At 34.0% G+C, this 25,137-nt stretch overlaps 6 protein-coding genes across 8 annotated transcripts in view; 4 read left to right on the top strand and 2 right to left on the bottom strand.

Moving 5' to 3' along the window:
* Positions 1-192: 192 nt before the first annotated feature.
* Positions 193-9,563, bottom strand: LOC106114755 (zinc finger and SCAN domain-containing protein 21). The gene is made up of 12 exons (XM_013308075.1): positions 9,309-9,563; positions 8,855-9,040; positions 7,948-8,070; positions 7,246-7,464; positions 6,474-6,677; positions 5,910-6,106; positions 5,296-5,392; positions 4,252-4,367; positions 3,293-3,404; positions 2,706-2,807; positions 1,539-1,670; positions 193-761 (listed from the first exon to the last, which is right to left on the bottom strand). The coding sequence occupies exons 2-12, from the start codon at positions 8,957-8,959 to the stop codon at positions 675-677; spliced, it is 1,494 nt and encodes a 497-aa protein (XP_013163529.1). The 5' UTR covers positions 8,960-9,040; positions 9,309-9,563; the 3' UTR covers positions 193-674.
* A 422-nt stretch (positions 9,564-9,985) lies between these two features.
* Positions 9,986-14,340, bottom strand: LOC106114704 (MATH and LRR domain-containing protein PFE0570w). The gene is made up of 5 exons (XM_013308007.1): positions 13,971-14,340; positions 13,485-13,655; positions 12,957-13,134; positions 12,181-12,315; positions 9,986-11,776 (listed from the first exon to the last, which is right to left on the bottom strand). Exons 1-5 carry the CDS (start codon positions 14,190-14,192, stop codon positions 10,035-10,037), a joined length of 2,448 nt encoding a protein of 815 aa, XP_013163461.1. The 5' UTR covers positions 14,193-14,340; the 3' UTR covers positions 9,986-10,034.
* A 237-nt stretch (positions 14,341-14,577) lies between these two features.
* LOC106114556 (RNA pseudouridylate synthase domain-containing protein 1) lies at positions 14,578-16,575 on the top strand (the record flags this gene model as incomplete). The annotated part of the gene is made up of 5 exons (XM_013307818.1): positions 14,578-14,788; positions 15,059-15,296; positions 15,597-15,764; positions 15,959-16,076; positions 16,401-16,575. Coding segments are annotated over exons 1-5 (792 nt in total), but the record flags the coding sequence as incomplete, so codon positions are not given.
* Positions 16,576-16,851: 276 nt separating this feature from the next.
* On the top strand, positions 16,852-19,485 carry LOC106114705 (zinc finger protein 652). Its single transcript, XM_013308008.1, has 4 exons — positions 16,852-17,115; positions 17,511-17,724; positions 18,090-18,471; positions 19,256-19,485. Exons 1-4 carry the CDS (start codon positions 16,934-16,936, stop codon positions 19,447-19,449), a joined length of 972 nt encoding a protein of 323 aa, XP_013163462.1. The 5' UTR covers positions 16,852-16,933; the 3' UTR covers positions 19,450-19,485.
* Positions 19,486-20,033: 548 nt separating this feature from the next.
* LOC106114598 (uncharacterized) lies at positions 20,034-23,470 on the top strand. 2 transcript variants are annotated; one of them, XM_013307864.1, is made up of 6 exons: positions 20,034-20,287; positions 20,679-20,813; positions 21,131-21,238; positions 21,477-21,535; positions 22,132-22,651; positions 23,081-23,470. In XM_013307864.1, exons 1-6 carry the CDS (start codon positions 20,135-20,137, stop codon positions 23,159-23,161), a joined length of 1,056 nt encoding a protein of 351 aa, XP_013163318.1. In that variant the 5' UTR covers positions 20,034-20,134; the 3' UTR covers positions 23,162-23,470. The 2 variants fall into 2 exon arrangements, with proteins under 2 accessions (XP_013163318.1, XP_013163319.1); XM_013307865.1 differs by lacking the exons at positions 20,034-20,287; positions 20,679-20,813 and adding an exon at positions 20,331-20,650.
* Positions 23,471-23,896: 426 nt separating this feature from the next.
* Aduk (unc-51 like kinase 3 homolog Aduk) overlaps positions 23,897-25,137 on the top strand; it is a 5,550-nt gene continuing 4,309 nt past the window's right edge. Inside the window, exons 1-2 of one of the 2 annotated variants that reach the window (XM_013307873.1) lie at positions 23,897-24,090; positions 24,354-24,510. In XM_013307873.1, the coding sequence (XP_013163327.1) occupies positions 24,004-24,090; positions 24,354-24,510 (244 nt within the window). In that variant the 5' untranslated portion in view covers positions 23,897-24,003. Of the gene's footprint in view, positions 24,091-24,353; positions 24,512-25,137 lie in introns of both variants that reach the window. The other variant, XM_013307872.1, reaches the window with a different exon arrangement.

The raw sequence follows: 25,137 nt of genomic DNA, 5'->3' as shown, positions 1-25,137 counted from the left end.
TGAAGCATTCCTATCGTGGCATAACATGTTCGCAGGAATTGTCCTCGCTCAGTGAAATATCACGACCACACAGAAGACACGTCTCAAGTTAAGTAATTCCAACTACAGTCTGATGAGTGTGCGTCCCGGAGGACTAATTTAATCCTCTCTCCCTTCCCACCCTTTTTCTTATAAGGATGGGAAGATGAAGTGGACTTTCCGGATGAGAGGATGTATAGAAAGGAAAAGTATTTTCGTTAAGCAACACACATGCAATTGCGTATGTCTATGGGCAACGGTCACTTCGTTTGCCACATAAATGTATAGGCGATTACTTTAAAATAAGCTTTTGCGTCCATTAAACGCGTCTATTGATGTTACTTCACTGTTAATCTGTCTATATTATTAGTTCAAATCCAAATAACAGCTACAAACTAATACCATCAGCGACAAAATGGCGATAATCAAATTGGCACAAAATACCACATCTTACAGTCACTCTATTTCTAAACGTAAGTGCCAAAAAGTGACACTTTTGATATTGTCAGGAAGGCGCCAATGAGCTGTCATAGTTATGACATATATCGAGCGGGTCAGATAAGTTCGTAAGTTTATAGATTTTATAATTTAATTTGCAACAGATAAGTGCTTTTAATTTAAAATAATTTCAATTGAAAATCATTGTGGTGTCATGTTCACGTTGGCATTGCCTGTTGTGGTAAAATGAGCGGTGTCATGTCATTCTTTTTGCCTTTCTTAGTTTTCTTCGGTTGTACTTTCATCTGTAAATAAATTTATAACAACTAGTGATCTTAAGTATGGAAATAACAGAATAATCACAAGTTCAGTGAGTTTAGACAAAGTTTCGCTTCGCAACGATTCCATAGCGAACGTAAATGATAAGTAATCGCAGCAATCAGGCTTTAACAGTGGTAGAGCCCGCTTTAACATGTTAGCACGAATTGTCCCGGATCGCTCAGTGAAATACCACGACCACACAGAAGACAGGCGTCAAGTGGAAGCTATTCCGCGTACAGTCTGATGAGTGTGCGTTCCGGAGGCCTAATTTAGTCCTCTTTCCTTTCTCACCCTTTTTTTCATAAGGAAAGGATGGGAAGTGGAACTGGACTTTCCGGATGAGAGGATGCATGGAAAGGGAAAATATTATCTTTCTGTGCATCCTCTCCTCCGTCGATTAAAGGTAGGCAACGCATATGCAATTGCATATGTCTATGGGCAACAGTCACTTCGCTATTTCAGCGATTTCAGGTGGCCGCTCGCTCGTTTGCCACCTTATATAAAAAAAAAATGTCTCTGGTCTTCAAGTTAGACGCAAACAAGTTATGTTGCCTATAAAAAACAGTGGTGCGTCGACCCTAAGTATTTTTAAGACATAAGAATACTTTGGCGCCCCGCAAAATGAATAGTGAGTGAGACATGTCGACATTTTAGTAAGGCTAGTATTGTGTAAATATACTGCTATATTTTACGGATTTTCTTCCTAAAAGTATATGAAACAAAGTCAGGGAGATGATACATGTGTGTTGTGTATGACTGACCTTGTAGTGCACTTCACGCACATGCCTGTACAGCGAGGAGTACCAGCCGAACGCTGCTCCACATCTCTCGCAGCGGTACGGAGTCTCACTCGTGTGCATCGCCACTATGTGATACTTCAACTTCGCCGCGTTCTGACACATATGTAAAAACATTATAAGAGTTTGTTAAAACGCGCTAATCTCAGGAAGTACTGGTCCGATTTGATAAATTGTTTTTTTGTTTGATAGTTTTATAGAGGAAGGCTTTAGGCTATATAACATTATAATAATACCAATAAGAGCGAAGCGTCAATGAGTACTAAATATGTTTTTTTTATAATACGGCGCAGACGGAGTCGCTGGCGACAGCTAGTACATACTGACTAAGGCACAGCGACACAACTACACTTCATATTAAGTGATATTTCAAGTTAATTAAGTAATTAACTTATTAACTAGATAATAACATAGTTAACTACATAATTATATCATTTACTAAGATAAATTTGTTATGAGTTTTAAAATAATTAGGTCATTACCAAATTTACTTGAGTTAACTATTTAATTATTAAGTTAAATAAATAAATATAAGAGTCAACTAGTAACTCTATATACACCTCATTATTAATTGCCTAGTTAACTCTATAACTTATTTAACTAGATATTTAAAGAGTTAACTAGTTAATAATTTAGTTAATAAAATAATTATAGAGTTAAATAAACAATTATCAAGTTAATAAGGTAATTGTAATGAACCGAGTTAATGAATGAAGGGACATATGAAGAATTGTGTATAACGCGCATTGAAGGTATCGAACCTCCTTGGTAGCGCGGGCGAGTTTGTAAGCGGCCAAGGAGGTCGTACTGGCCGGTGATGCGACGCCGCGATGAATACAGAAAAAGAAAGTGTGAAAAAAAAAATGGAATATAATTAAAATTTTGTTTTATAGTTTGAAGTTGTTTATATTATAGTTTACGACATTATATATATGTTTGATTTGGTGCAATCGTCTTGCAATGTTGATGAATGTAGAAGATTAAATAACATTGTGAATAGAAAGTGTTATTCATTTACAACAATTGCAATACAGTACAACTCCTCTGCGGCGGAAACGTTCAGAGGTCGTTGTACAAATTGAGTGAATGAGTGATCAGGAGACTGAGTGAATGAGTGTACGATATAATCACCTGGTAAGACTTGCCGCACACGTGACAGAGATTGTGTCGCGCGTCTTTGTCTCGGTGCACGTTCTGAAGGTGGACGTACAGTGACGTGTGGCATTTGTACGCCTGATTAGGAAATACAAACATTATATATATCTTACTAATATTATAAATGCGAATGTTTGGATGTATGTTTGTTAGAAGGTATCTCCTAGAGCTGCTGTATAGAACTCACTGAAAGTCATAGATGTAGAACATAGTGGAAGAACACATAGGCTACTGTTTAAATCCACTAGAACGATGCAGGCGACAGCTCATCATCATCAGCTCACTATACGTCCCCACTGAGGAGCTCGGAGCCTACCCTATGCTGGCCAAGTGCGGGTTGACTTCACACATTTGACTTTCTCTAATATGTGCATCATCACGATGTTTTCCTTCACAGTAAGAACTTCGGATAAATGTGTAAATGTACATGGCGGGATTCGAACCCAGGACCTGCAGACTGCAAGTCAAGGGCTTGACTCCTAAGCCTCCGAAACTCTTTTTAGCAGGCGACAGCTAGTGTTGCATAATTTTGTAGATTATAAAAGTGTGTCATAGTGTGTCACCTTGTTGCAGAGATGACACCGGAACTTGATGTTGTGTAAATGTTCCCAATCGATGTGGTCTCTTAGCCGAGTCTTGCTTACAAATTTCTTGCCGCACTCATCACATGTGAAACTGTTATAAAGTTCACAATACATTAACTGATGTACAGTCAGGGTATCTCGCGGTATTCCAATTGAAAAGCGACTTTGTAAACATTGTGATGAAGCAGAAACAATAATTTTTAAAGCATCTTTAAAATAATTATAAAATTAATTGCCTTTTATTTATTAATAAACCGTGCTCTGAATTTGAAAAATTTTCATTTATATTTAAAATATAGGTATTTAAATCTAGTATTGTTATACTTATTTAGATAAAAATATCATAAAATTTGGCAACGCTCTCCGTCTTTATCACACAATGCCACTTCGTTATCACATTACTTCCCTTTCAAATTGTAACGCAATTTATGACCAAACTATGTAAATGAAACACTACAGATTTCTCCAACTGTACATCAACATCCATCTAGATATATGATGTCCCAAAATGTTACGTACATAGGAAGGGGGATGATAGGGGTGGTCATAAGGGTCACCAGAAAAATTAAATAAAAATTCCCCTCTGGGTATTTAAATAAAAAAATGGCATTTTTTAAAAACAACCTTCTGGGGCAATTTTAATTTTCTTTAAAATCTTTGTTAGTTGTATTGTTTTTTTTTATTTCATATTGATAAAGGGTTATTGACGATAACATAATAGCTTTTTTTTAAATGTAGCAATATTTGTAGGTCATCGGTTACAAAATTGCCCCAGGTGTAAATTTTTTTAAAAATGCCCTTTTTTTAATACCCAGAGGGGAATTTTTATTTAATTTTTCTGGTGACCCTTGTGACCACCCCTATCATCCCCCTTCCTATGTGCGTAACCTTTTGGGACACCCTGTATAATTACATATGGTACGTCATCTCTGACTCACCTGAATTCAGTCTCAGGGACATGTCTGCGCGAGACTCTGAGATGTTGTCTGTATGTCGCCACTGAGGCGAACAGTTTGCCGCACGGGGAACAATGCAGTTCTCCGGAGTCGCGCGCCTGACACATATTCAACACAACATCTAAAAATTTATATATCTACATGCAATATAGAACATTTTTTATTTTTAAATTTTTGCCTATCTATCTATTTTTATTTATAGATATTAGTTAGAATAGAATCCTTTGTCGCGAATGTCGCGCTTTCATTACCAAGTCAAGTGTCAGATGTAGTGAGGGGACATAAACGTTGACATTTTAGTAAAGCCAGTATTGCGATACACCGGCACTGTGTCGGATTTTATTAAAATATTCAAATATCATCATCAGCTCACTATGCGTCCCCACTGAGGGTCTCGGAGCCTACAATAAGTTAAGGTGATTAGGCCATAGTCAACCACGCTGGCCAAGTGCGGGTTGGTTGACTTCACACATATCTTTGAATTACTTCTCAGATATGTGCAGCATCACGATGTTTTCCTTCACCGTAAGAACGTCGGATAAATGTACATATGTAAATTGGAAATGGAAAAACACATTGGTACATGGCGGGATTCGAACCCAGGACCTGCAGATTGCAAGTCAAGTGCTTGACCACTGAGCCACCGATGCTCCAAAATATTCAAATAATTAAAAAAAAATTATAAACGACTTCTTACAATTTCCTATTTATCGATATCCTAGAGTTAATTAGAAAGACGAACAAGCGAGAAAGTTTGATTAGGTACTGGTAAGTTCCCGGAGGCCTAATTTAGTCTTCCCCTTCTCACCCTTTTTCTTATAAGGAAAGGATGGAAAGTGGAAGTGGACTTTCCGGATGAGAGGATGCATGGAAAAGGAAAATATTTTCATTCTGTGCATCTCCTCCGTGGATTAAAGGTAGGTAACGCATATGCAATTGCATATGTCTATGGGCAACGGTCACTTCGCTATTTCAATGATTTCAGGTGACCACTCATTTGCCACCTTATGATATAAAAACACTAACCTTATGACTTCTCATATGTCTGCCGAGGTTTGACTTCCACTGATACACTTTGCCGCAGCGAGGACACGGGTATCTGTTCTCACCTTTGTGCAGCACGCTGGGGATACACATGTAGGGTAGGCAGAGAATATACTGGGATCACTTAAACTTGTGCTATAGCTTTTATTTCTATATTTTTATAAGAAAGCATTAAAAATTATTTAAGATTTTTATTATTGGTTTCCGAGAGCAAAACCTGTATTCTTAGAAACCCCATGGTAAGTATTAAAAATAAAAAGTTTAATATAATAAAAATTGTGCCTTCAATTTTACTTATATAAATGCGAATGTTTAGATGTTTGTTAGATATTATCTCCTGAACGGCTCAATTGATTTTGATGAAATTTCTCATACATATAGAACATAGTCTGGAAGAACACATAGACAACTAAAATTTTAAAATTCCTCACAGATAAAGTCGGGAGCGACAGCTAGTTTTTCATAGGTGCATTAGACTATGTTCTATATGTATGACAAATTTCATCAAGATCCATACAGCCGTTCTGAAGATACCTTCATAAATCTAAACATTCTCATTTATAATATTAGTAAGATTTTAGTATAACAATATTTACTTGAGATGATATCTGTATGTCTTCTTTGAGCTAAACATTTTCCCACACTCGACGCACTGCGGCCGCTCCGGCACCCGCTCCCGGCAACGTGGACCTCTGCGCGGACCACCCACATCACATACATCGCCCACTCCCACATCACCCACTGCACCCACTTCGCCCACTACACCCACATCACCCACCTCACCCACTGAACCCTACAACCAGAATAACTTCATTTGAATATCAAAAACAGATACCTTTCGAATAAAAAAAATATGAAAATAGCAAAACTAAGGGTGTAGCTAAACGAACAAAAATAAAAAAGGGTCCTGACAGACAGACGGACAACAAAGTGATCCTCCTTTATGAAATCGCTTAAAAAATGTAATAAAAAAAATCATTTGTACATCAACTGTACATATTTTGTGTCAATTATGACCCCTATGACACTCTTTAGATGAATACGAATCATATGACACCTCAATTATCAAATAATTAATTCAAATCACAATATAAAGAGTTAATTAACTTAATATCATAATAAAACTAACAAAAGTTCACATTTCATTAAAAAAAACTCACCGTAATTTCTTTTCTATCTTGTATATTAACATCTATCTGTATGTCTGTATCACAGTTTGCAATCTTCTTATCTTCTAGAACACTATCATCCATCTTCTGCATATCTTCTGTCACATCGGGCCAATTCTCTGAATCACTTATCACATCGGCTTTCATTTTATTCTTTTTCTTCTTTATTTTCTTTTTTAATCTAGTTTTATTCTTCTGTAAAGGAAATACTTATTTATCTATACATATGTAAGAAATAATCATATACTAGCGTTCGCCCGCGACTCTGTCCATGTGAAATTAAAAAAAAACTCAAAATGTAGACTATGTTCTATATGTATGACAAATTTTATTCCAATCTGTTGAGTCGTTCCAGAGATATCTTCTAACATACATACAAACATTCACATTTATAATATTAGTAAGAAGATTTAATTAAGAATTTACTTGAATTCAAATTAAATACTATTTTCAATGTGTTTCCATTTGTGAGGATTCAATTTAATGCAGATCGGTCCAATGGTAAACATCACATTTTGGCAAATAGTTTCCAATTGTAATTTTTTATTACTTTTTCAACAGTTAAAAATCATTTATTTTGAAGTACAATCAAACTTGGATAAGAAGGAAACCTATATAAGCAAGATAAATCTTACTAATATTATAAATGCGAATGTTTATATGTATGTTAGAAGATATCTCCGGAACGACTCAACAGATTGGAATAAAATTTGTCATACATATAGAACATAGTCTGGAAGAACATATAAATGGATGTTTTTACCTTTTTACTAGATTCCTTCTTAGTATGAGGTAAATTGAGATCTCTGACAAATGTCTCTGGTTCGCAATGCATCTCATCTATGGCCTCTCTCTTTAGCTTTTCTATGGGTATATCATCATCGGATTCCTCTTTCACTATTGTCTCTGGATAATTTATATTAACAACTTGCTGTATTTTTAATTTAGGCTCCTTTGATAATAGTAATTTCGTTGAACCATTCTGCGAAACAAAGTTAATAAAATTAAAAAAATATTTGTCTGTCCGTCTGTCTATAAGTCAACTTATGTTTGAAGTAATCTTCAGTACAGTTGGATCTATTTTGTAGGAACTTTTAATGGAAGGTAGCAATTATATGCATAAGATAGGCTAATTTCTATTCTTTTTAATCCTATGCGAGCAAAGTTGCGGGCAACAACTAGTCTTACTAATATTATAAATGTGAAAGATTAGATAAATAGATGGATATTTGTTAGAAGGTATCTCCGGAACTAACTGATCTTAATGAAATTTGGCACAGATGTAGAACATAGCCTGGAAGAACAAATAGGCTATTTTATATGTTATTTCTTAACATGCAACAACCAAGTTGCAGGCAACAGCTTAGAAATTCATGCATTATATGACCTACCTCAAGCTTGGTTAACTTTAAAAGTTGGCAACACATCTGCACTGTTATGTATTCCAGATGTCTATCTGACTTACCTGTACTTGTACATGTAACAGCTGTGAGTATGAACGTTGCACTTGTGATTTGAACATCTGGAAACGACGTAGCGCGGCTCTACACTCCCAACACACGCGCACACATAATGATGTATCGTACACCTGGAAATTACATTCATCAGCTCACTAATCAAGAAAATAAGGGAAGTTCACAAGCAAAATATATTTGAACCATTTTTTTGTGTGGAAAATATAGTAATTTATTTAAACAGTGGTAGAGCCCGCTTTAACATCTTCGCACGAATTGTCCCGGCTCGCTCAGTGAAATACCAGGACCACACAGAAGACAGGCGTCAAGTGGAAGCATTTCCGCGTTTCGTCTGATGAGTGTGCGTCCCGGAGGCCTAATTTAGTCCTCTTGCCCTTCCCACCCTTTTTCTTATAAGGAAAGGATGGGAAGTGGAAGTAGACTTTCCGGATGAAAGGATGCATGGAAAGGGAAAATATTTTCTTTTTGTGCATCCTCTCCTCCATCAATTTAAGGTAGGCAATGCATATGCAATTGTGTATGTCTATGGGCAATGGTCACTTCGCTATTGCAGCGATTTCACGTGCCTGCTCGCTCGTTTGCCACCTTATGGTATAAAAAAAAACCTGCAATTCCTTAGCCAAACCTCAATACTACACGTCAACACTAAGGCGCTAACCTACCCTGAATTAGGGATAGTCAACCACGCTGGTGCAATGTAAGTTGACTTTAGACATATCTTCAATTCAGTAAGAGAGAATATATAAGCTAGACAAATATTGCAGTCCCTTGCAGTCTTGCTTATATAGGTTTGACTATACTTCCAACTTTCTAACATTCCAACAGTCCAACCTTTCAAAACACTCATACAAAATACAAAGTTAACATAGATTATGCTGGATATCACAATGAGCTCACCTGAATTTCATTTAATATTTGATAGAACATATTATAAAAGCCCGTCTCTCCGATGAAGAATAGATTCCTTCCAACACATAAGCATGTTGAACATAGATCTTCCATATTTGTTATCTTCTAGATGCAACTAACTTACTTTAATGATATTTTTTTATTACATATGTAGCTTCTACTGATTAGGAACTTCTGGAATTATAAAAAAGTTTTTAATACATTTAAAATTTGATTGTTAAATTGTAGTTGAAAGGATAATTGAATGTATTAGTTTGTTTTGTGAAAATACAATTTATTTATGTATGTATCATGTGTTACGCATATAAAATAAATCATGTAGATTTCCCTTTTTTCTAAATGGAATTTATATCTTTATATTTATTTGAGATTAAATTAAGGTAGTTTTTAAAGAAAGAAACGAATGTAGTTATTTGTGTTTTTCGTGTCCACTTTCACTTACTTTGATAACATAATAACATAGCTTTAGTACTGAATAATTAGAACAATAGCCTGGAATTATCTAAAAAGTTAGCTATTCACATGTTTTATTTAGAATATTGTTTGTTTTCTAATCTTTATAATTTTATACGAAACTAAAACGAAGCGTCCTTTTCAATTCCTTGACACTTTAGTTTAGGGATGTACGTAGAACAAACGTTGTTCGTTGATTCAACGATCTAGTTGAATGAACCGTTGATCACTCATCAACGTTGCAACCGTTGACTGTTTTTCATTTCACAAATTGAATTGAACGTAAATTTACATATAAATCACTAGTCGTCGTTTTTCGTCACGCAGTATTTAGGTTTCTATTTATTGAATGTATTATCAATTATTTGACAAAATCACATTGCTTTTGGACTAGTTAAAAAAAGCCATTTAACCATTTCGTTGTCGCCTCAACCGTCAACGTCCATCCCTATAGTTTGACAATTCATAGTCTGTGTTGTAAGTTAAAAAAATGTTTTGAAGGCACAGTATTATTGCCAGTTAAAAATACACCAAAAACAAAAAGTTTTTTTGGCTATCCGTTTTTTATCGTCGCCCTTTTATAATATTACTTTGATTTTCTTCTTTCGTATCTAAAGTTATGGTGTACGTATTATTCGCTCCTTTTAATAAATAAGAAAAATAAAATATTAAACATAATATTCGAATAAAATTTATTAAAATTATTTAATTATTCTTAAGAAGTAATTTTCGCTTCAGTACTTTCCGTCTTGTTCTTATCCTCCTTGCTCTTCTTCTGTTTTTTCTTTTTCTTTTTATTGGGATCTTTCTGTCGCGTCATGTCGTTGTATTTGAGCAACTTTTTATACATTTTAAGTAATTGTTTCGCATCTTTTTTCATTTCCTTAGTTATTTTGCTATCGTTTGGCAAATCTTCATTTTCTTTGACCGGATCTACGTATTTCGTAGAAGCTTCTAGAGTGTTATATTGTTCTATAGAACCTTCTTCTAAATTCTTCTCTGTTACAATCTCTTCCGGAATTTCTTCGACTATCTTCTCAACCTCCTTTTTAGACTCTTCCAGCTTTCTTTTAAGTTCTTTATTCTTCTTTCGCATTGCATTTAGAATGTTTGCTGTTGTTAGAACGTTTTTAACTTTTTTGCTGTCCAAGTATCGATCTTTCCATGATATTTCTTCTGGTTCTGCAACTTCTTTGTCAGCTTGTATCCTTTCGTGTTCTTTTATTTCTTCGTCGGTTACAATATTTTCTCTATCAATTTCGTCTATTTTAGCTGAAAGTGCTTCTATTTCTTCAGCTGTTGGTTCTTTGGATAATACTGAAGTACCATCTTCACCATTGCAAGAAGATTCATCAGAAAGTTCTAGAATTTCATATACATTATCGTCTTTGCAATTTTCTTGTATTATTTCTGGAATTGTATCAATTTTATTAACTGTATTTGTTTCAGATTTTGCATAGAAATTTTGATCGGCGCCATTACCAAAATCCTGATCTTTAGTTTTATCCTTTTTAGATTTCTTACCTTTCTTTTTGTTCTTTTTCTTTTTATGGGTTTTCTTATTGTTTGACTCTTCGTCTGATATACAAACAACTTCGGGTCTTACGTCGGATGCTTCGACTTCAGAACTTTCGCGGTCTGATAGTTCTCCTTCAGATTTTTCAGGATTTATTTTTGCCTTTTGTATATTTTCGTCAATTTTTTTTGTAGTATTTTCAATTATTTCCAGTTTATCATCATCGTTTTTATTTTTGTCATCAAAAGACATTTCTTCATTTACTGGGATACTATTCGTGCTTTCAACGCACATAGAATGTGTATCACTCTGTGTGTTAAGTTTAGTCCCAATTTCTATATTTCTTTCTTTATTTGCTTCAACGACTTCTTTATTTTGACAATCTTGGTTATCAATTGTTGCATTTTTATTATTATCAATTATTTCATCGTCTTTCAATGGTTCAATATTTGAAGTTTCTTCTGTGGTTTGTGTTTCTTTAGGTATTTCTTCTTCGTTACTAGAGCTTTCAGTATCTTCTGAACTAGAACTAGATACACTGTCATAGTTCTTCCTGTCTAGATTTTCTAATAAATCCATTTTTTCCGTATCTGATAATTGTAAGGTAATTTCATCGTGATCGCTACCTTCTTTGTTTTTATTCTTTCCTTTCTTTTTTGTCTTTTTCTTTTGTCTATCTTTGGTTACCTTTTGTGTTTTTTCTAGATCTTTGTTAGTTTTATCTATTATGTTTGTTTCTTGTATTTCTTTATCATTTGTCTGTTTGTTTATTTGTGTTGTTACGATTTTATTAGCTGGTGTACGATTCAGTTTAATTTTTCTCGTATTTTTTGTTTGCGGCACTGTTATTATTAGGTCGTTTATCTTTTTTGTTATCGTATGCGTGTCTTTGTTTGATTCGTTTGTGATTTTAGTTGAGTTTTTAGATTGTTGTGCTAATACTGGAAATATTAAATAATTATTTTGTTAATTGATTATTATGGAAATTAAGTTAATTGCAATTTAGACTCATATCTAGCTAATATTATAGATGCGAATGTTTATGGATGGATGGATGTTTGTTAGAAGGTATCACCAGTACGGCTGTATGGATCTCGATGAAATTTGTTATAGATGTAGAACATAGTCTAGAAGGTAACGTAGGTTACTAATTAAGTTTCTCTCAAATACGAGATAATAAAATATTTTCAGAGTCGTAAGACAGCTAGTCAATTATAATTTTTAACTTTTTTTACTGATATTTTTATCAGATTTTTGTCTCTCTACGCAATGTTTATTATATTTACTGTTTATAGCAAATTATATATACAAAAGACAAAGAGAAATATTTTTAAAATATATCAACCTTTCTGTAACTCTTCAATTTTGGGCTTCTCATCTTCACTGCTGATCTCCACAACCTCGGTTGGCTCCTCCTTGATCTCCACTTCATCATCAGACACATGCTGTACCGTCTCTGGTGCTTTGTTCTCTGACACATCTGTCGGTCATGAATTAATAAACATTTGAATATAACACATACTCTAGTTTTGTTGGTCCATTAATTTCCCATACTTATGGTCAACTGAATTCGCTAAAATGGCGAAGCGACGTGCTATAGAAATTCGCAATTGTAGCTGCGTTGCCTACCATGAATCGACAAAGGAAAGGCACAGGCAGAAAATATTTCCCTTCTTCCAATGTCACCTTCTTCATCAAATATCTTTCGACTTTCCATCAATTCCTTATAAGAAAAGGGTGGCTAGAGACAGAGGATTATAATGTCCTCCGGGCACACACACATCAGAGTGTACGAAAAATTAGGTCTACTTGAGGCCTATCTTCTGTGTGGTCATGGTATTGCAGCTGACGAGGCACATTCATGCAAAAGATGTTGCTGGTGTCTACACTTGTTATTTGGAAATATACATCCCCACTGAGTGCAGAGTCAACCCTAAGTGAGAGTATGTGATAGTGAATGCTGGTCCAGTGCAAGACTTCACACATTTGACTTTCTCAGATATGTGCTGCATCACGATGTTTTCCTTCATCGTAACAACATACGATAAATGCACATATGTAAATGTAACACATTACTACATGCTGGGATTCAGCGTATAGTAAGTTGATGATGAGACATACCAACTGTCTGCTCCTGCTGTAATTGTGCTCGTATCGCTCTCGCTCGAGCTTGCAACTCCAACAATTCTAATACAGTAAGACCAGCGCGAGATGCTTTACTCTTCTCCGCATTATCTGATCCCTCTGATGATGATTTACGTTTGTTTTTCGTCTTTGATTTGTGACGGCACTGTTTATGCTATAAGTAGATAAGATTAAGGGTTAATAGACCTTTTTTTAGTACAATCTTTTTGAAGTTAGCTATTATTCCCAAGTCTAGCTGCAGCTCAATGGTTTAAGTCAATGTATGTACTTTTGAGCCAGTTTAGAACTGATTTACACATAGCTACTGACGAATCTTACTAATATTATAAATGCGAATGTTTAGATGGATGTTTATTAGAACGTAACTCCGGAGATGCTGGACAGATATTAATGGAATTTGGCACAGATATAGAACATACAGCCTAGAAGAACACATAAGTTACTTGTTGTTTTTTTGTAAATTTACAAATAATAAAACTTCATAAATAAATGACGGTAAATTACCTTTTTCTTTTTTCCACTCCCCTGACTCAATATCTCTTCATCAGAAGATATGCTGTCAAGTGATATCGTCTCAAATCTCTCAAGAGATGATGCGCTGGATGTTTCCGTGTCACTTGGAGGATCTGCTCCGTCTAATATAGCACAGAGACGCTTTGAACTGATGCCTAAAAGCTATAACAACAAACTAGTAGTAGACAGGAGTGTACAAGTAAATTTTGTTCATACTAAAATTACCACTCCAACAGAGGAGAGGTACAGAAAAAGATATTTTCCCCCTTCCTGTACATCCTTCTGTCAAATCCACTTTCTAGTCACTCTAAAAGGGTGGGGAGAAGAAGACTACAACTGGCCTCTGGCACACAGATGTAACATAAAATTACTTCTTTACGTTTGTCTTCTGTGTGGTCGTGGTATTGCAGCAGACATGGTGCTGCGGACTCTAAAACAGTTGAAAATATAACAAGACGTAAATGTTAATATCCTTACCTCCTCAGTGCATAACTCTTGTAGATCATTTAAAGATATATGCTGAACGCAATACGGTGCCATGGCTTTTAATTCTTTAGCTTTAAGCACCGAAAATACTTGGTGCATTAATTCAACTCTGTCGTGAATATAATACGTTAAATCACGATCTTGTGTATCGGGAGTAGGCGCGGATGTCTCAGGACGCTCCTCTTTTATTCTGTGTATACTTGAACGCCTCATTTTATTGAATTTACCTTAATTCTTATACACCAAAGTTACTAATGTAACATTTCGTACGACTATTAAGACAATGATTTAAAAATTCATAACGTTTTACACAAGGTCATTCTCCTATGGGTGTTCTTATTTGGTAGTATTATACGTCATTGTCAGCTGTCATATTGTGGTTTTGTTTTGATGTGTTCAGAAACCTTAACAATTCCCCGTGACATTAAAGATCTATTTTTACATTTCTTTTATAGCATGTAGCAATTTTATGGCAATATTAACAAACTAACTCAAAATTTATATTAGTTTTCTTTGATATAAAGAAAACGAAGAAAGTTTTCTTTCATATTTGATTTATTCTAATGACGCGGGTTTGTGGTTTATGAACACACATTCAATTAAAAAATTAGTACTTTTAGTCCGAAGCTAATATATAATTTACTATTTAGAAAAAAAATATTACTTAGGTGATTCAAGAACTTTAATGTTTACACAACTTATGAAACAGGTCTGGAATGGCCGTGGTAAAATTATATCAAAGTGATAATTTCTTAGTTGTAAACAAGCCATATGACATGTACATAAATTCCGATGATGAAAATGAAAAGGTATGGCAATTATTTATCAGTTATATATATTTCAATTACTTTTACTTTATGCAAATATTTATAATATTAGTAAGATTAATTTAAGATGTAAGGTTATGTTTACTATCAATAAGATTTGACACTGACATTGAATTTTAGTGCTGCTATCACTAAATAATCATATTTACCCAAATAATTTCAAGCAAACCATTAAAAAATCGAAATAATTTATTGACTTGGATATTGTTCTGAAAAACTGGACTTTTCTAATTTTAGAATAATTTCTTTTAGAATACAGTCGCTTGTCACATAGCGAAACAAGACTCTCATCGCTCAAAATCAGCACATCCACTGCATTTTGTCCAGAGATTAGACTACTCCACTAGTGGCGTTCTCTGCATGGCTTTGAATAAAACTGCAGCTGCCAGTGCTGGTAGACTTTTCGAGAAGAGACTAACAAACAAATACTACCTGGCAATCGTTAGAGGACATTTAAATTTCGAAATCTGTGATATAAAGTATCCAGTTGGTAAGCTTATTTAATTTTGTTGTTTTAAACAAATTAGCGCGTAATTAAAATGAAGAACAGACTATGTTCTATATCTACTCAAGATTTCATCGAGATCCGTTAGCCGTTCTGGAGATTCCTGGAGAACCTTCAAACAAACGTTCATCTAAACATTCGCATTTATAATTTTAGTAAGATGTATGGTACAAAATCTTAATCTTTAATGTAATGCTCTCGTCATAAGTTATCACGTAAATAAGGTTTGTAGTAAAATTATATTTTATCTTGCTCCCTTGTACCTGACTGTACTGTAACATACAGGTTCTGATCAGACATCACCAGATACCAGTCACAAGATGCTTGCATTAACTGAAGCGACAAGATCTGTGTGTGGTTCTCCAAGATCGGCTGAGACTCGCTTACTTGTACTTGAGTCAGGATATTACGAAGACAATCCTATTACCGTAGTACTCTTGAAGCCTTTAACTGGTTTGTTTTGATTTTATTAATCGGCTTTTCATTTTGTGCAAGACATACAGTGCTATAATATTATAGAAAGATAAGAAGGGAAAATGTTTATTGCTACTGAAAAATAACTAATGTACAATTTTTTCTACATTAACTCTTATAGTAGCGTGATAAATGCTTTTATTCTTGTGTTTGTTCTAACTTATATTTTGCAGGTCGTCGTCACCAGTTAAGGGTGCACTGCTCAGCCATAGGTCATACCATCTTAGGTGACTATACGTACAGTGATCGACAAGATACATCCCCACATAGAATGTTCTTACATGCAACTAGGTAATAAAAAAAATATATTTAAATTTAAAAAAAAATTTAAAATTTTAAAATTTTAAATTTACGATACTAAGGTATATTATAAATGCGAATGTTTGGATATTTGTTTGAAGGTATCTTAAGAACACCTGCACGGAATCCGCTGTGATTTGGCACAGGTGTAGATAGTCTGGAAGAACACACAGGCTACTAATTATTATTATGTATAATTTCACGTGGACGTAGTCACAGTTGACAGCTAGTCTTAAAGATAAATCTTAATTGTAAAAATATGGAGTATCTGTTGAAGTGTTAAAATGTCATTATTAATGTATTTATCTTTTCCAGGCTTGTTTTACCTCTGCCGAAAGAACCATTAGATGTTCAAACGGCAGAACCATTTTTTTCTGATAGTAGATTCACTTCAAAGTGGACACCGCTTGCTAAAAAGTACAGCTATTGCGATAAAGAAGATTTTATTAAAGTATGCGATGTCATAGATCAAATTAATGAAATAAGGGAAAATTATAAATTATTTATTTAAGAATTTGGTTTTTTTATTTAGCTAGTTTTAATTAATAAGTATCTTTTGATAGCGACTTATTTTTGTCCTATATGTACATTTTAAACGAGTGAATTTATGTTAAGGTATTTTTCTGAGTTTAGAGCAAAGGGACATGAACTGGTAACATTAACTGAAATTGTCTATGGATATTCTAATTTATATCTGTTTTGCTCTATATTCAGCAAATAGTCTATTGTCGATGTACTGTCAGAAATTGTTATATTTGTTTTTGTTGATAAAATTATTTACAAGTTCTGTAATATATTTAATTAATAAGCCAATGTTTGTGTTTATTTGATATCTTAATGAAATAATAATGGATTCTGATACGGATTCGTTGGAGAGAACAATACAAAATGATACGTCGTCTCATGCAATGGGCAATATAAAAAGTGAACCCGAAGAAGATCCGTTGGAAGGCAGTAGTTATAATTTAGACATGTCGATGAAGGCGGAAACTACAAATGAGGAAGATGACGATGAAGAATATAATACAATGTTAGTACATACAATTTTTACGAATAAACCAGCGTTTTAAGATTATCTTACCTGTTAATGTGGTCGAAAAATATATTTGTTAGTTTACCTTACTAAATAGAAAAAAAGGTAATGTTTGGATGTTTGATTGATGTTTATTACTATATCTCCAGAAAGGTGCAATGGATGTTGATAGAATTTGTCATAGATGTAGAACATAGTCTGGAAGAACACAGAATTAAGTTTAAGAGAGAATTAAGTTTTTTAGTACCTCATATCTGGAGTCTGGCGCCATCTAGTTAAGTAATTGATGATACAATCAGAATAACTTTTGTCAATCTAATATATCTTTAGCTCACATCCTCCTTCACGGAGGGGCTTAAGTCCAGACTAAGCCAACTTTTAACATATTCCAGGGCACTACTAGAACTAGCTCAATGCGTACAAACAAATCATGATCCAATAGAGTTTGACTCAACGGAGGCTGCCGTCAACCCGAAGACAGGTTTGATGATGTGTTTACACTGCTACGAGGATGTTGACAGCAATTTGTTAGCGGACCACATGATCAATGCACACAGTTATAGAAGATTGCAACTTAAATGTCGCATTTGTGATACAACGTTCCAGGTATTTGATAGTGTCTAGTCTTGTTTGTTTAATCTATGACTTGCAAGTGTTGGGTTGCCATGTGTAGAAATCTGAACCGCTTCAAAAGTTTACTACTATAACTATGTAAGTTGAGCCACAAGCTGTCTGCTGATTAACAGTTTGTAGCTCATAACGTAAATTATAACTTGATGAAGGTACAAATGCCATGAGCTTATTTATCCTTAATTTTAGGTGATTTACCTATGTATTGTGTTGGGGATAGTGGAGGGATGTACAGATATAGGAACTTTCCCTGGGATACCAGGAATAATACTGTTTTATAATTTGTAGAAGAATTTTTATTCTAACATATTGTCAATTGCTTACAATTTCACCAATTGCAGGAAAGAAAAGTATTAATAATCCACCGTAAAGAATGTCAGCCGCCAGCTAAGAAAGCTAAAAGACGCACTTTCCAGCAAATAATGAGAGAAGTGGAAAGTAGTCTGGATACCAATATTTACGATATGGTTACATGTCCCATATGTGTACTAGAAATGGCTAAATATACGTTAAAAGATCATTTAATTAATGCCCATAGTAATCCGGATATGGTACTGACTTGTGCAAAGTGTAATAAAAATTTCAAATCGCGATTAACATTACGTGAACATGTTCGATTAGTGCACGAGTCTATTGAAGACTCGGTTGAATGTGAATTATGCGGACAGAAGTTTAGATCTTATAAATATTTATCAAATCATAAAAGAAACGTTCATCCTAAAGGTTAGTGGCATATTATTTCTTATTAATATTAAAGACTTACTGTCATCCGAGACTTCATCCGCGAACATTAGAAAAAACGTAATTGTGTTATGCCTATGTGTTCTCCCATACTTTGTTCTATATGTATGCCAGATCTGTTCAGCCGTTCCGGAGATACCTTCAAACATCCATCCATCTAAACATTCGCATTTATAATATTAGTAAGAATGTTTAGATCAGTGGTTCCCAAACTTATTTTGTCTACTGACCACTTTTAGAATAAATATTATTTTAGCGCCCCCATATTAGAGTTTAAGCAATCTTTTAATTCATATTAGTTGATGTTCACAATTTGTTGTTGAGAGTCGAGAGCTCATGCAGTTGTTGTCTAAGAGGCCTCCTAGCTAAATAAAATTACAAATCACCCAGGCCTCTACACAACGCCTCCATTCTCTTTCTGGGTCTCTTACCTGTAGCGCCCACAAGGGGGCGTTATCGCCAACTTTGGAAAAGACTGGTTTAGATGGATGTTTGTTAAAAGGTATCTCCAGAACGGCTGCATGGATCTTGATGAAATTTGACATAGATGTAGAACATAGTCTGGAAGTACACATAGACTACTAATGACATAGAAATGTGTACAGTTCCCATTGGATATGTTTAATTTAGCTATTTACTTGATTATTTATAATGGTTGAAATTGGCCTATTTGACGGGACTTTGACTGCAAGGTAACTGATACACTTGGTCATATTATAGGGTATTTCTTTTAATGCTACGCTAAGATCGTGTGTTATCTTCCCAGGTGGTCAAGTCCATATCTGTGCAAAGTGTGGTAAACAATTCAAGAGTCGTCTGTGTCTACATCAGCACACAAAGTACGTGCACCCACCAGAGAGCGCGTCAGTGAACTGCCCGCAGTGTCGCAAACGATTCAAATCACGTATCAATTTACATCAACATATAAGGATATCACATAACGGCAGACATGATTCCTAATGGCAACACTGAATACATTTCACTTTTGAAATATAAGTTTTTTTTTAATTAACCTCGCCGGAACTTTGGACGTCACGTGCTCAGTTTAGACTAATTTTGGAATCAATGTACTAAATGAGATAAAATTACTTTAGTGTAACTAATGTGGGCACAGACCATGAATTTTTTTTTATATATTGCAGGAAATGAGATTGCCAACATTGTGCCTGAAGTAGATCTGTAATCTCTACCAACCCAAATGGGTTAGTTCTAAAATGTGGTAAAAAACAAATTATTTTTGTCCGGGAAAATTACAATATTTTTAAATTTTGGTTTGAACATAAACGTGATATAACGTGAAGTGTTGCTTCTGACGATGTTATTCTTTGACGAAAAAAATATAGTCGGTGAAGAACACTAAATGTCATTTTGTTTTGCCAAATAAGATATGACCTAAAGGTCTATGTTACCAGGTCATAAAATTAAAAAAAATCGGTTAAGAAATGTCAATGTCACTGCTTTGTGTAGATCAAATACGAAGTAGTTATATACTCTTTGCTGTGTTTATTTATTGGGAAAAGAAATAAAAGTATTGAGATTTTTTTGCGATTGCGCATTAATATTGTGAAAATAATAAAGTTGATTAAAAAATTTGGGATTATAGTAATGTAAATAATAATATCCTTATCAAAAGAGTATAATAAAGATGGCTTTAAGAGATTTGATGCATATTTACTACAATTTATTCTCGAAAAAAGTTGCTTATTGTGCGTTGTGTTACAAAAGTGAAGCCGAGACGCGATTAATACATTCGAGGGTTTACAAGAAGGTCGTTGAAGCTTTAAAATATTCAGAAATTGTGAGTTACATCGATTAGTTTTTTTTAGCACGTAAACACTTCATTATTTCCACGTCCATATACTATTTTTGGGTCGGGAACAGGTTTTCGTCCTTCAGATCATTTTCATGGTCATTTCAATGAGCTACCAACATTTCAAATTTACGCAACCTGAACATTTGAACCGGCGCAGAGTAGATTTACACATGGCTATTGTAGATCCTGACAGACTTCCAATATTCTTACGGTGAAGGAATTCAAAAGATATGTGAAGTCAACCCGCACTGGGCCAGCATTCACTATAACCAAGAAACTGACTTAGGGTAGACTCTGAGCATGTCAATATCAAGTCAAGTCACATCAATGGAGATATATGATTGTAGGGTAAGAATACTAATTTTCATTATTTCAGTTTACGCAGAACAAGCAACTGTGCTACATCTGTGAGAAACAAATGACATCTTTTATGCATTTACTGGACAATCTTCAGCTGGCCGTGGACGTGCAAAGAGTTTTTATCAGAGCAGACATGTGCAATGAATATAGGGTAACTATAAATTGTTGTTACTTATGATGAAGGAAAACATTATGATGCTGCACATATCTGGGAAAGTCAAATGTGTGAAGTCTTGCACTGGACCAGCATTCACTATTACATAGTCTCACTTAGGGTATACTCCGTGTCCCTCAGTGGGATGTTTACTGAGCTGATGATGCTGATAAATTGTAGTACAAGTTTTTTTTTCTCCATCGTTTTCTTTAAAGAATAACGATTAGATGACATTAACAGTGTCAATTCTTTAAAAAGTTTTACAAAAAGTTACATTTCATGATTTTGATAAATTATATTTTGCTCATCAACAGACAAATGTAATGGAGGAAAGTCTTAATACATATCAAAAGGACTTTATAAAGATTAGAATGAAAATGCAACTTTACCAAACAAATGTATTGATTGTGGATACTTTTGATGTGAGTAAATCTTACTAATATTATAAATGCAAATGTTTAGATGTATGTTTGAAGCTATGTACAGAACGACTGTGTCGATCTCGATGAAATTTGTCATAGTTCTAGAAAATAGTCTGGACGAACACATAGACTAAAAATTAAATTTGAAGTGACAGTCCAAAGATAAAATTTTTTACATACTTCAATTTTATTAGCTGTATAATTATAATTAAATTAAAATATTAATATTTTGTTACAGGACCCGGATGATATTTCACAATTACCACCAGATCCTTGCAACACAAAACACACAGATCAGTAAGTCTGTCTGCGCCGAATTCAAAAAAACACAGTAGCCTAAGATTTCTTCCAGACTATGTTCTACATCTATGACAAACTTCTTCAAGATCCATTTAGTCGTTCTGGAGATGTCTTCTAACATCCATCCATCGTAACATCCTATAACAGTGGTAGAGCTTTAACATCTTCGCACGAATTGTCCCGGCTCGCTCAGTGAAATACCACGACCACACAGAAGACAGGCGTGAAGTGGAACCAATTCCGCGTTTCGTCTGATGAGTGTGCGCCCCGGAGGCCTAATTTAGTCCACTTTCCCTTTGCACCCTTTTTCTTATAAGGAAAAGATTGGGAAGTGGAAATGGACTTTCCGGATGAGAGGATGCATAGAAAGGGAAGATATTTTCTTTCTGTGCATCCTCTCCTCCGTCGATTAAAGGTAGGCAACGCATATGCAATAGCGTATGTCTATGGGCAACGGTCACTTCGCTATTTCAGCGATTTCAGGTGACCGCTTGCTCGTTTACCACATTTTGATATAAAAAAAAGAAGTTTTTTCTTTTTGCTTTCAACATACAGAATACTGAATGTATTTATTATTTTTTTTTATTTTACAGTAATGACATAGAGATGGTATTTAATGGAAAGGATAAACAGATCCATACGAAAGATATAACACAATTTGATCAAATAGATCTGCCTGTGATATTACCGGACTCCAATATGATCCTAACTCTAGGTTCTGACAATAAACTGTATATTGTTCCCGCACCAGTTGATGAAACAAAAGATATTAATATAGACAATGAAAATATCACATCGGAAAATAATGATATAAAAAATATACAAAAAGAAGAATTAACTTGGCAGGAAAAATCAAAAAATGTACTCAATTTTAATTTTAAAAGACCCCAACTTTTACCTAAGCGCGTCAAAAGATCACAAGATGAAACAATAGTGAAGAGAACTAAAAATTCTAATCTACCTTTTATAGTAGATTGTAGGACAGATAGTACAGCGTTTAATGAAGAAATAAAAGAAGAAATAATTGAGCCGGAAGTTGTTGAACATCCAATCAGAACTGATTCTGCGGTGGATTGGGAGGACAAAATACCTATGGAAGTTATATCATTCATGGTAAGTCCATTTCAAAGAATTAATAGCTTGAAGTGTGCTCCATGGAGACCAAAGTGTGCTCCACGGAACTTAAACTTAACTTTAAACTTACTTTCATCTAAGAAATTACTGAACAGATTTAAATGAAATTTAGTATACAGATAGTATAGAGCCTGAGAAATCACATAGGATAGTTTTTTAAAGCGGAAAAAGGGTTGTAAGGGGTACAAAGTCGGGGTTGAAATTTGTATCGTCATTTTTACAGTTAGTAACTTATTTTCAGGGTTGTTATTCTTACTAGCTTACTATGTTTGGATGGATATTTGTGTGACGCTATCTCTAGAACGGCTCAAAGGATCTTGCTGCAATTCAGCACAGATTTAGTCACGGGCGATAGCTATTAGAGACAAACATACGAATATTTTGTTAATATATATTATTATGTTGTAGGACGATGGGGTAAATTCAAAAGCAGCAAGGCGTAAAAGACAGTTAAAGACAAATCAAATAGAATGTATAGATTTATGTTAATAAAATTGTAATGTGAAGAGACAATTTGACAATTTAGAAGTGTTATAACTATGATATCTCTATAAGGGATTGATGGCAGAAGAAATTTGTGACATGGCAATACTGAACGACAGTTTTAAAGAGCGCTGCGAACAGGCAGTTCGTAAATTAAAAAAAAAGTTAAAAGAAAATTATAATAGTGCAATTTGGGGAATATTGAAAAATGCTTGCTTGTATGATCCATACAAACACTTTTGTACAAAATGTACATGGCCGGATAAATATTTTTCATTGGCAACACTTATATTCAGTATTACAGATACTCAAATTTTATTATCTGTTTGTATATATCTCGTTAATGTTTACTTTGAAGAATGTAAGATAGGTTATATATTGTTTTAATGAGTACATAATTGTTTTAAAATAAATGGTGATTTATTCTTTTATATTTTCAAAATGGTACAACTACTATTTGTGTAAACCAAGTGTATGTTTTTTTATTGCAATGTAATAGAGTTGAGATAAAATAACTTCAGGAAAAAACATTTTTTTGAATATCAGTTATTTTGCAAAACAAGTTCTTTGAATAAAAATGATTTTTGAAAATTCAACCTTAATCTTTGTTAATTTCCCATTAATATCAAGATTGACCTAAAAAGTCTATGTTACTAGGTCATAAAATTAAAATAAAACGTCAAAGTCTTTTAGCATATTATATACTCTTTGTCTTTTAGACTTTGTCAGAAACAGAAACGTCAAAGTGCTGTCAAAACATTGTTTCGTGTTTCGATGGGTTTGAAAATTTTTGAAATAATAAGAGAATGATTGTAATTTTAATTTAAAAGTATAGTTTTTCTACCATAATGTCATTCCCGAAGATAGAAGGTTATGTTGTGACTGAGAAATTGGGTTCTGGGAGTTATTCAACAGTTTATAAAGCTATAACAAAGGTAAATCTATGTAAATAGTGGTTTGTGTACATTTGGCTTTATCTATGTGAAACATATTTCTCTCCACTTTTATTATAGTTTTAAACCAAATTTAAATCTAAACAAAGATACCATTGTGTTTTAAAGCTAATTTTTATTACATTTGTCACGAAATAATATTTTTTTTGTTAGTGTACGAAATTATTTCATATGTAATAAGTCATTATTATATCTTGCAATATTTTATATTATTTATGTATTAGTCCCTTACAATTTATACCCAGGTGGGCGCAAGATCAACAGTAGCTATAAAATGTATAGATAAATCTCGAGTGAAGCATTCCGGTGCTGCTGTGGACAATCTGATCACGGAGATACGTCTACTAAAGACACTCACACATCCACATATTGTGCATATGAAACAGTTTACATGGGATGATAGGTATGTTAGGTTTTTTTCTTTTATATTATAAGGTTGCAAATGGCCATATAAATTTACTGAAATAACGAATTGACCACTTAAGCAGAATAAATGCAAATTTGCACAGACAAAAAATTAAAAAAAAATATATACTTATATATTTTTTAATTTAATGTATGAACAAAATATTTTTTTTTTCACTTTTATTCTTTGTTTCAAATGCTAAATATATAGTTGACAGAATTCTTGTAATTAACTAAAAATAAATAACAAACTCCGTATTGTAATTTAGCATAAAGAATATATGCAAAAAAGAGTACGGACCAAAAGTCTACATGTTGATTGTTGTAAGAAAAAAAATGTAGTTTTTAGGGTTCTGTACCTCATAGGAAAAAAACGGAATCCTTATAGGATCACTTTGTTCATCCGTCTGTCTGTCAAGACTCTTTTTGTGAATCGTCATCATCAGCTCACTATACGTCCCCACCGAGGGGCTCGGAGCCTACCCTAAGTTAAGGGTGATTAGGCCATAGTCAACCACGCTGGCCAAGTGCGGGTTGACTTCACACGTATCTTTGAATTTCTCAGATATGTGCAGCATCACGATGTTTTCCTTCAGTGTAACAACATACGATAAATGTACATAT

The sequence above is a fragment of the Papilio xuthus genome, unplaced genomic scaffold (genome assembly GCF_000836235.2).
Source record: "Papilio xuthus unplaced genomic scaffold, Pxut_1.1 DF828037.1, whole genome shotgun sequence".
Lineage (NCBI taxonomy): Eukaryota > Metazoa > Arthropoda > Insecta > Lepidoptera > Papilionidae > Papilio > Papilio xuthus.
This window is presented reverse-complemented; position numbering and strand designations above follow the sequence as displayed.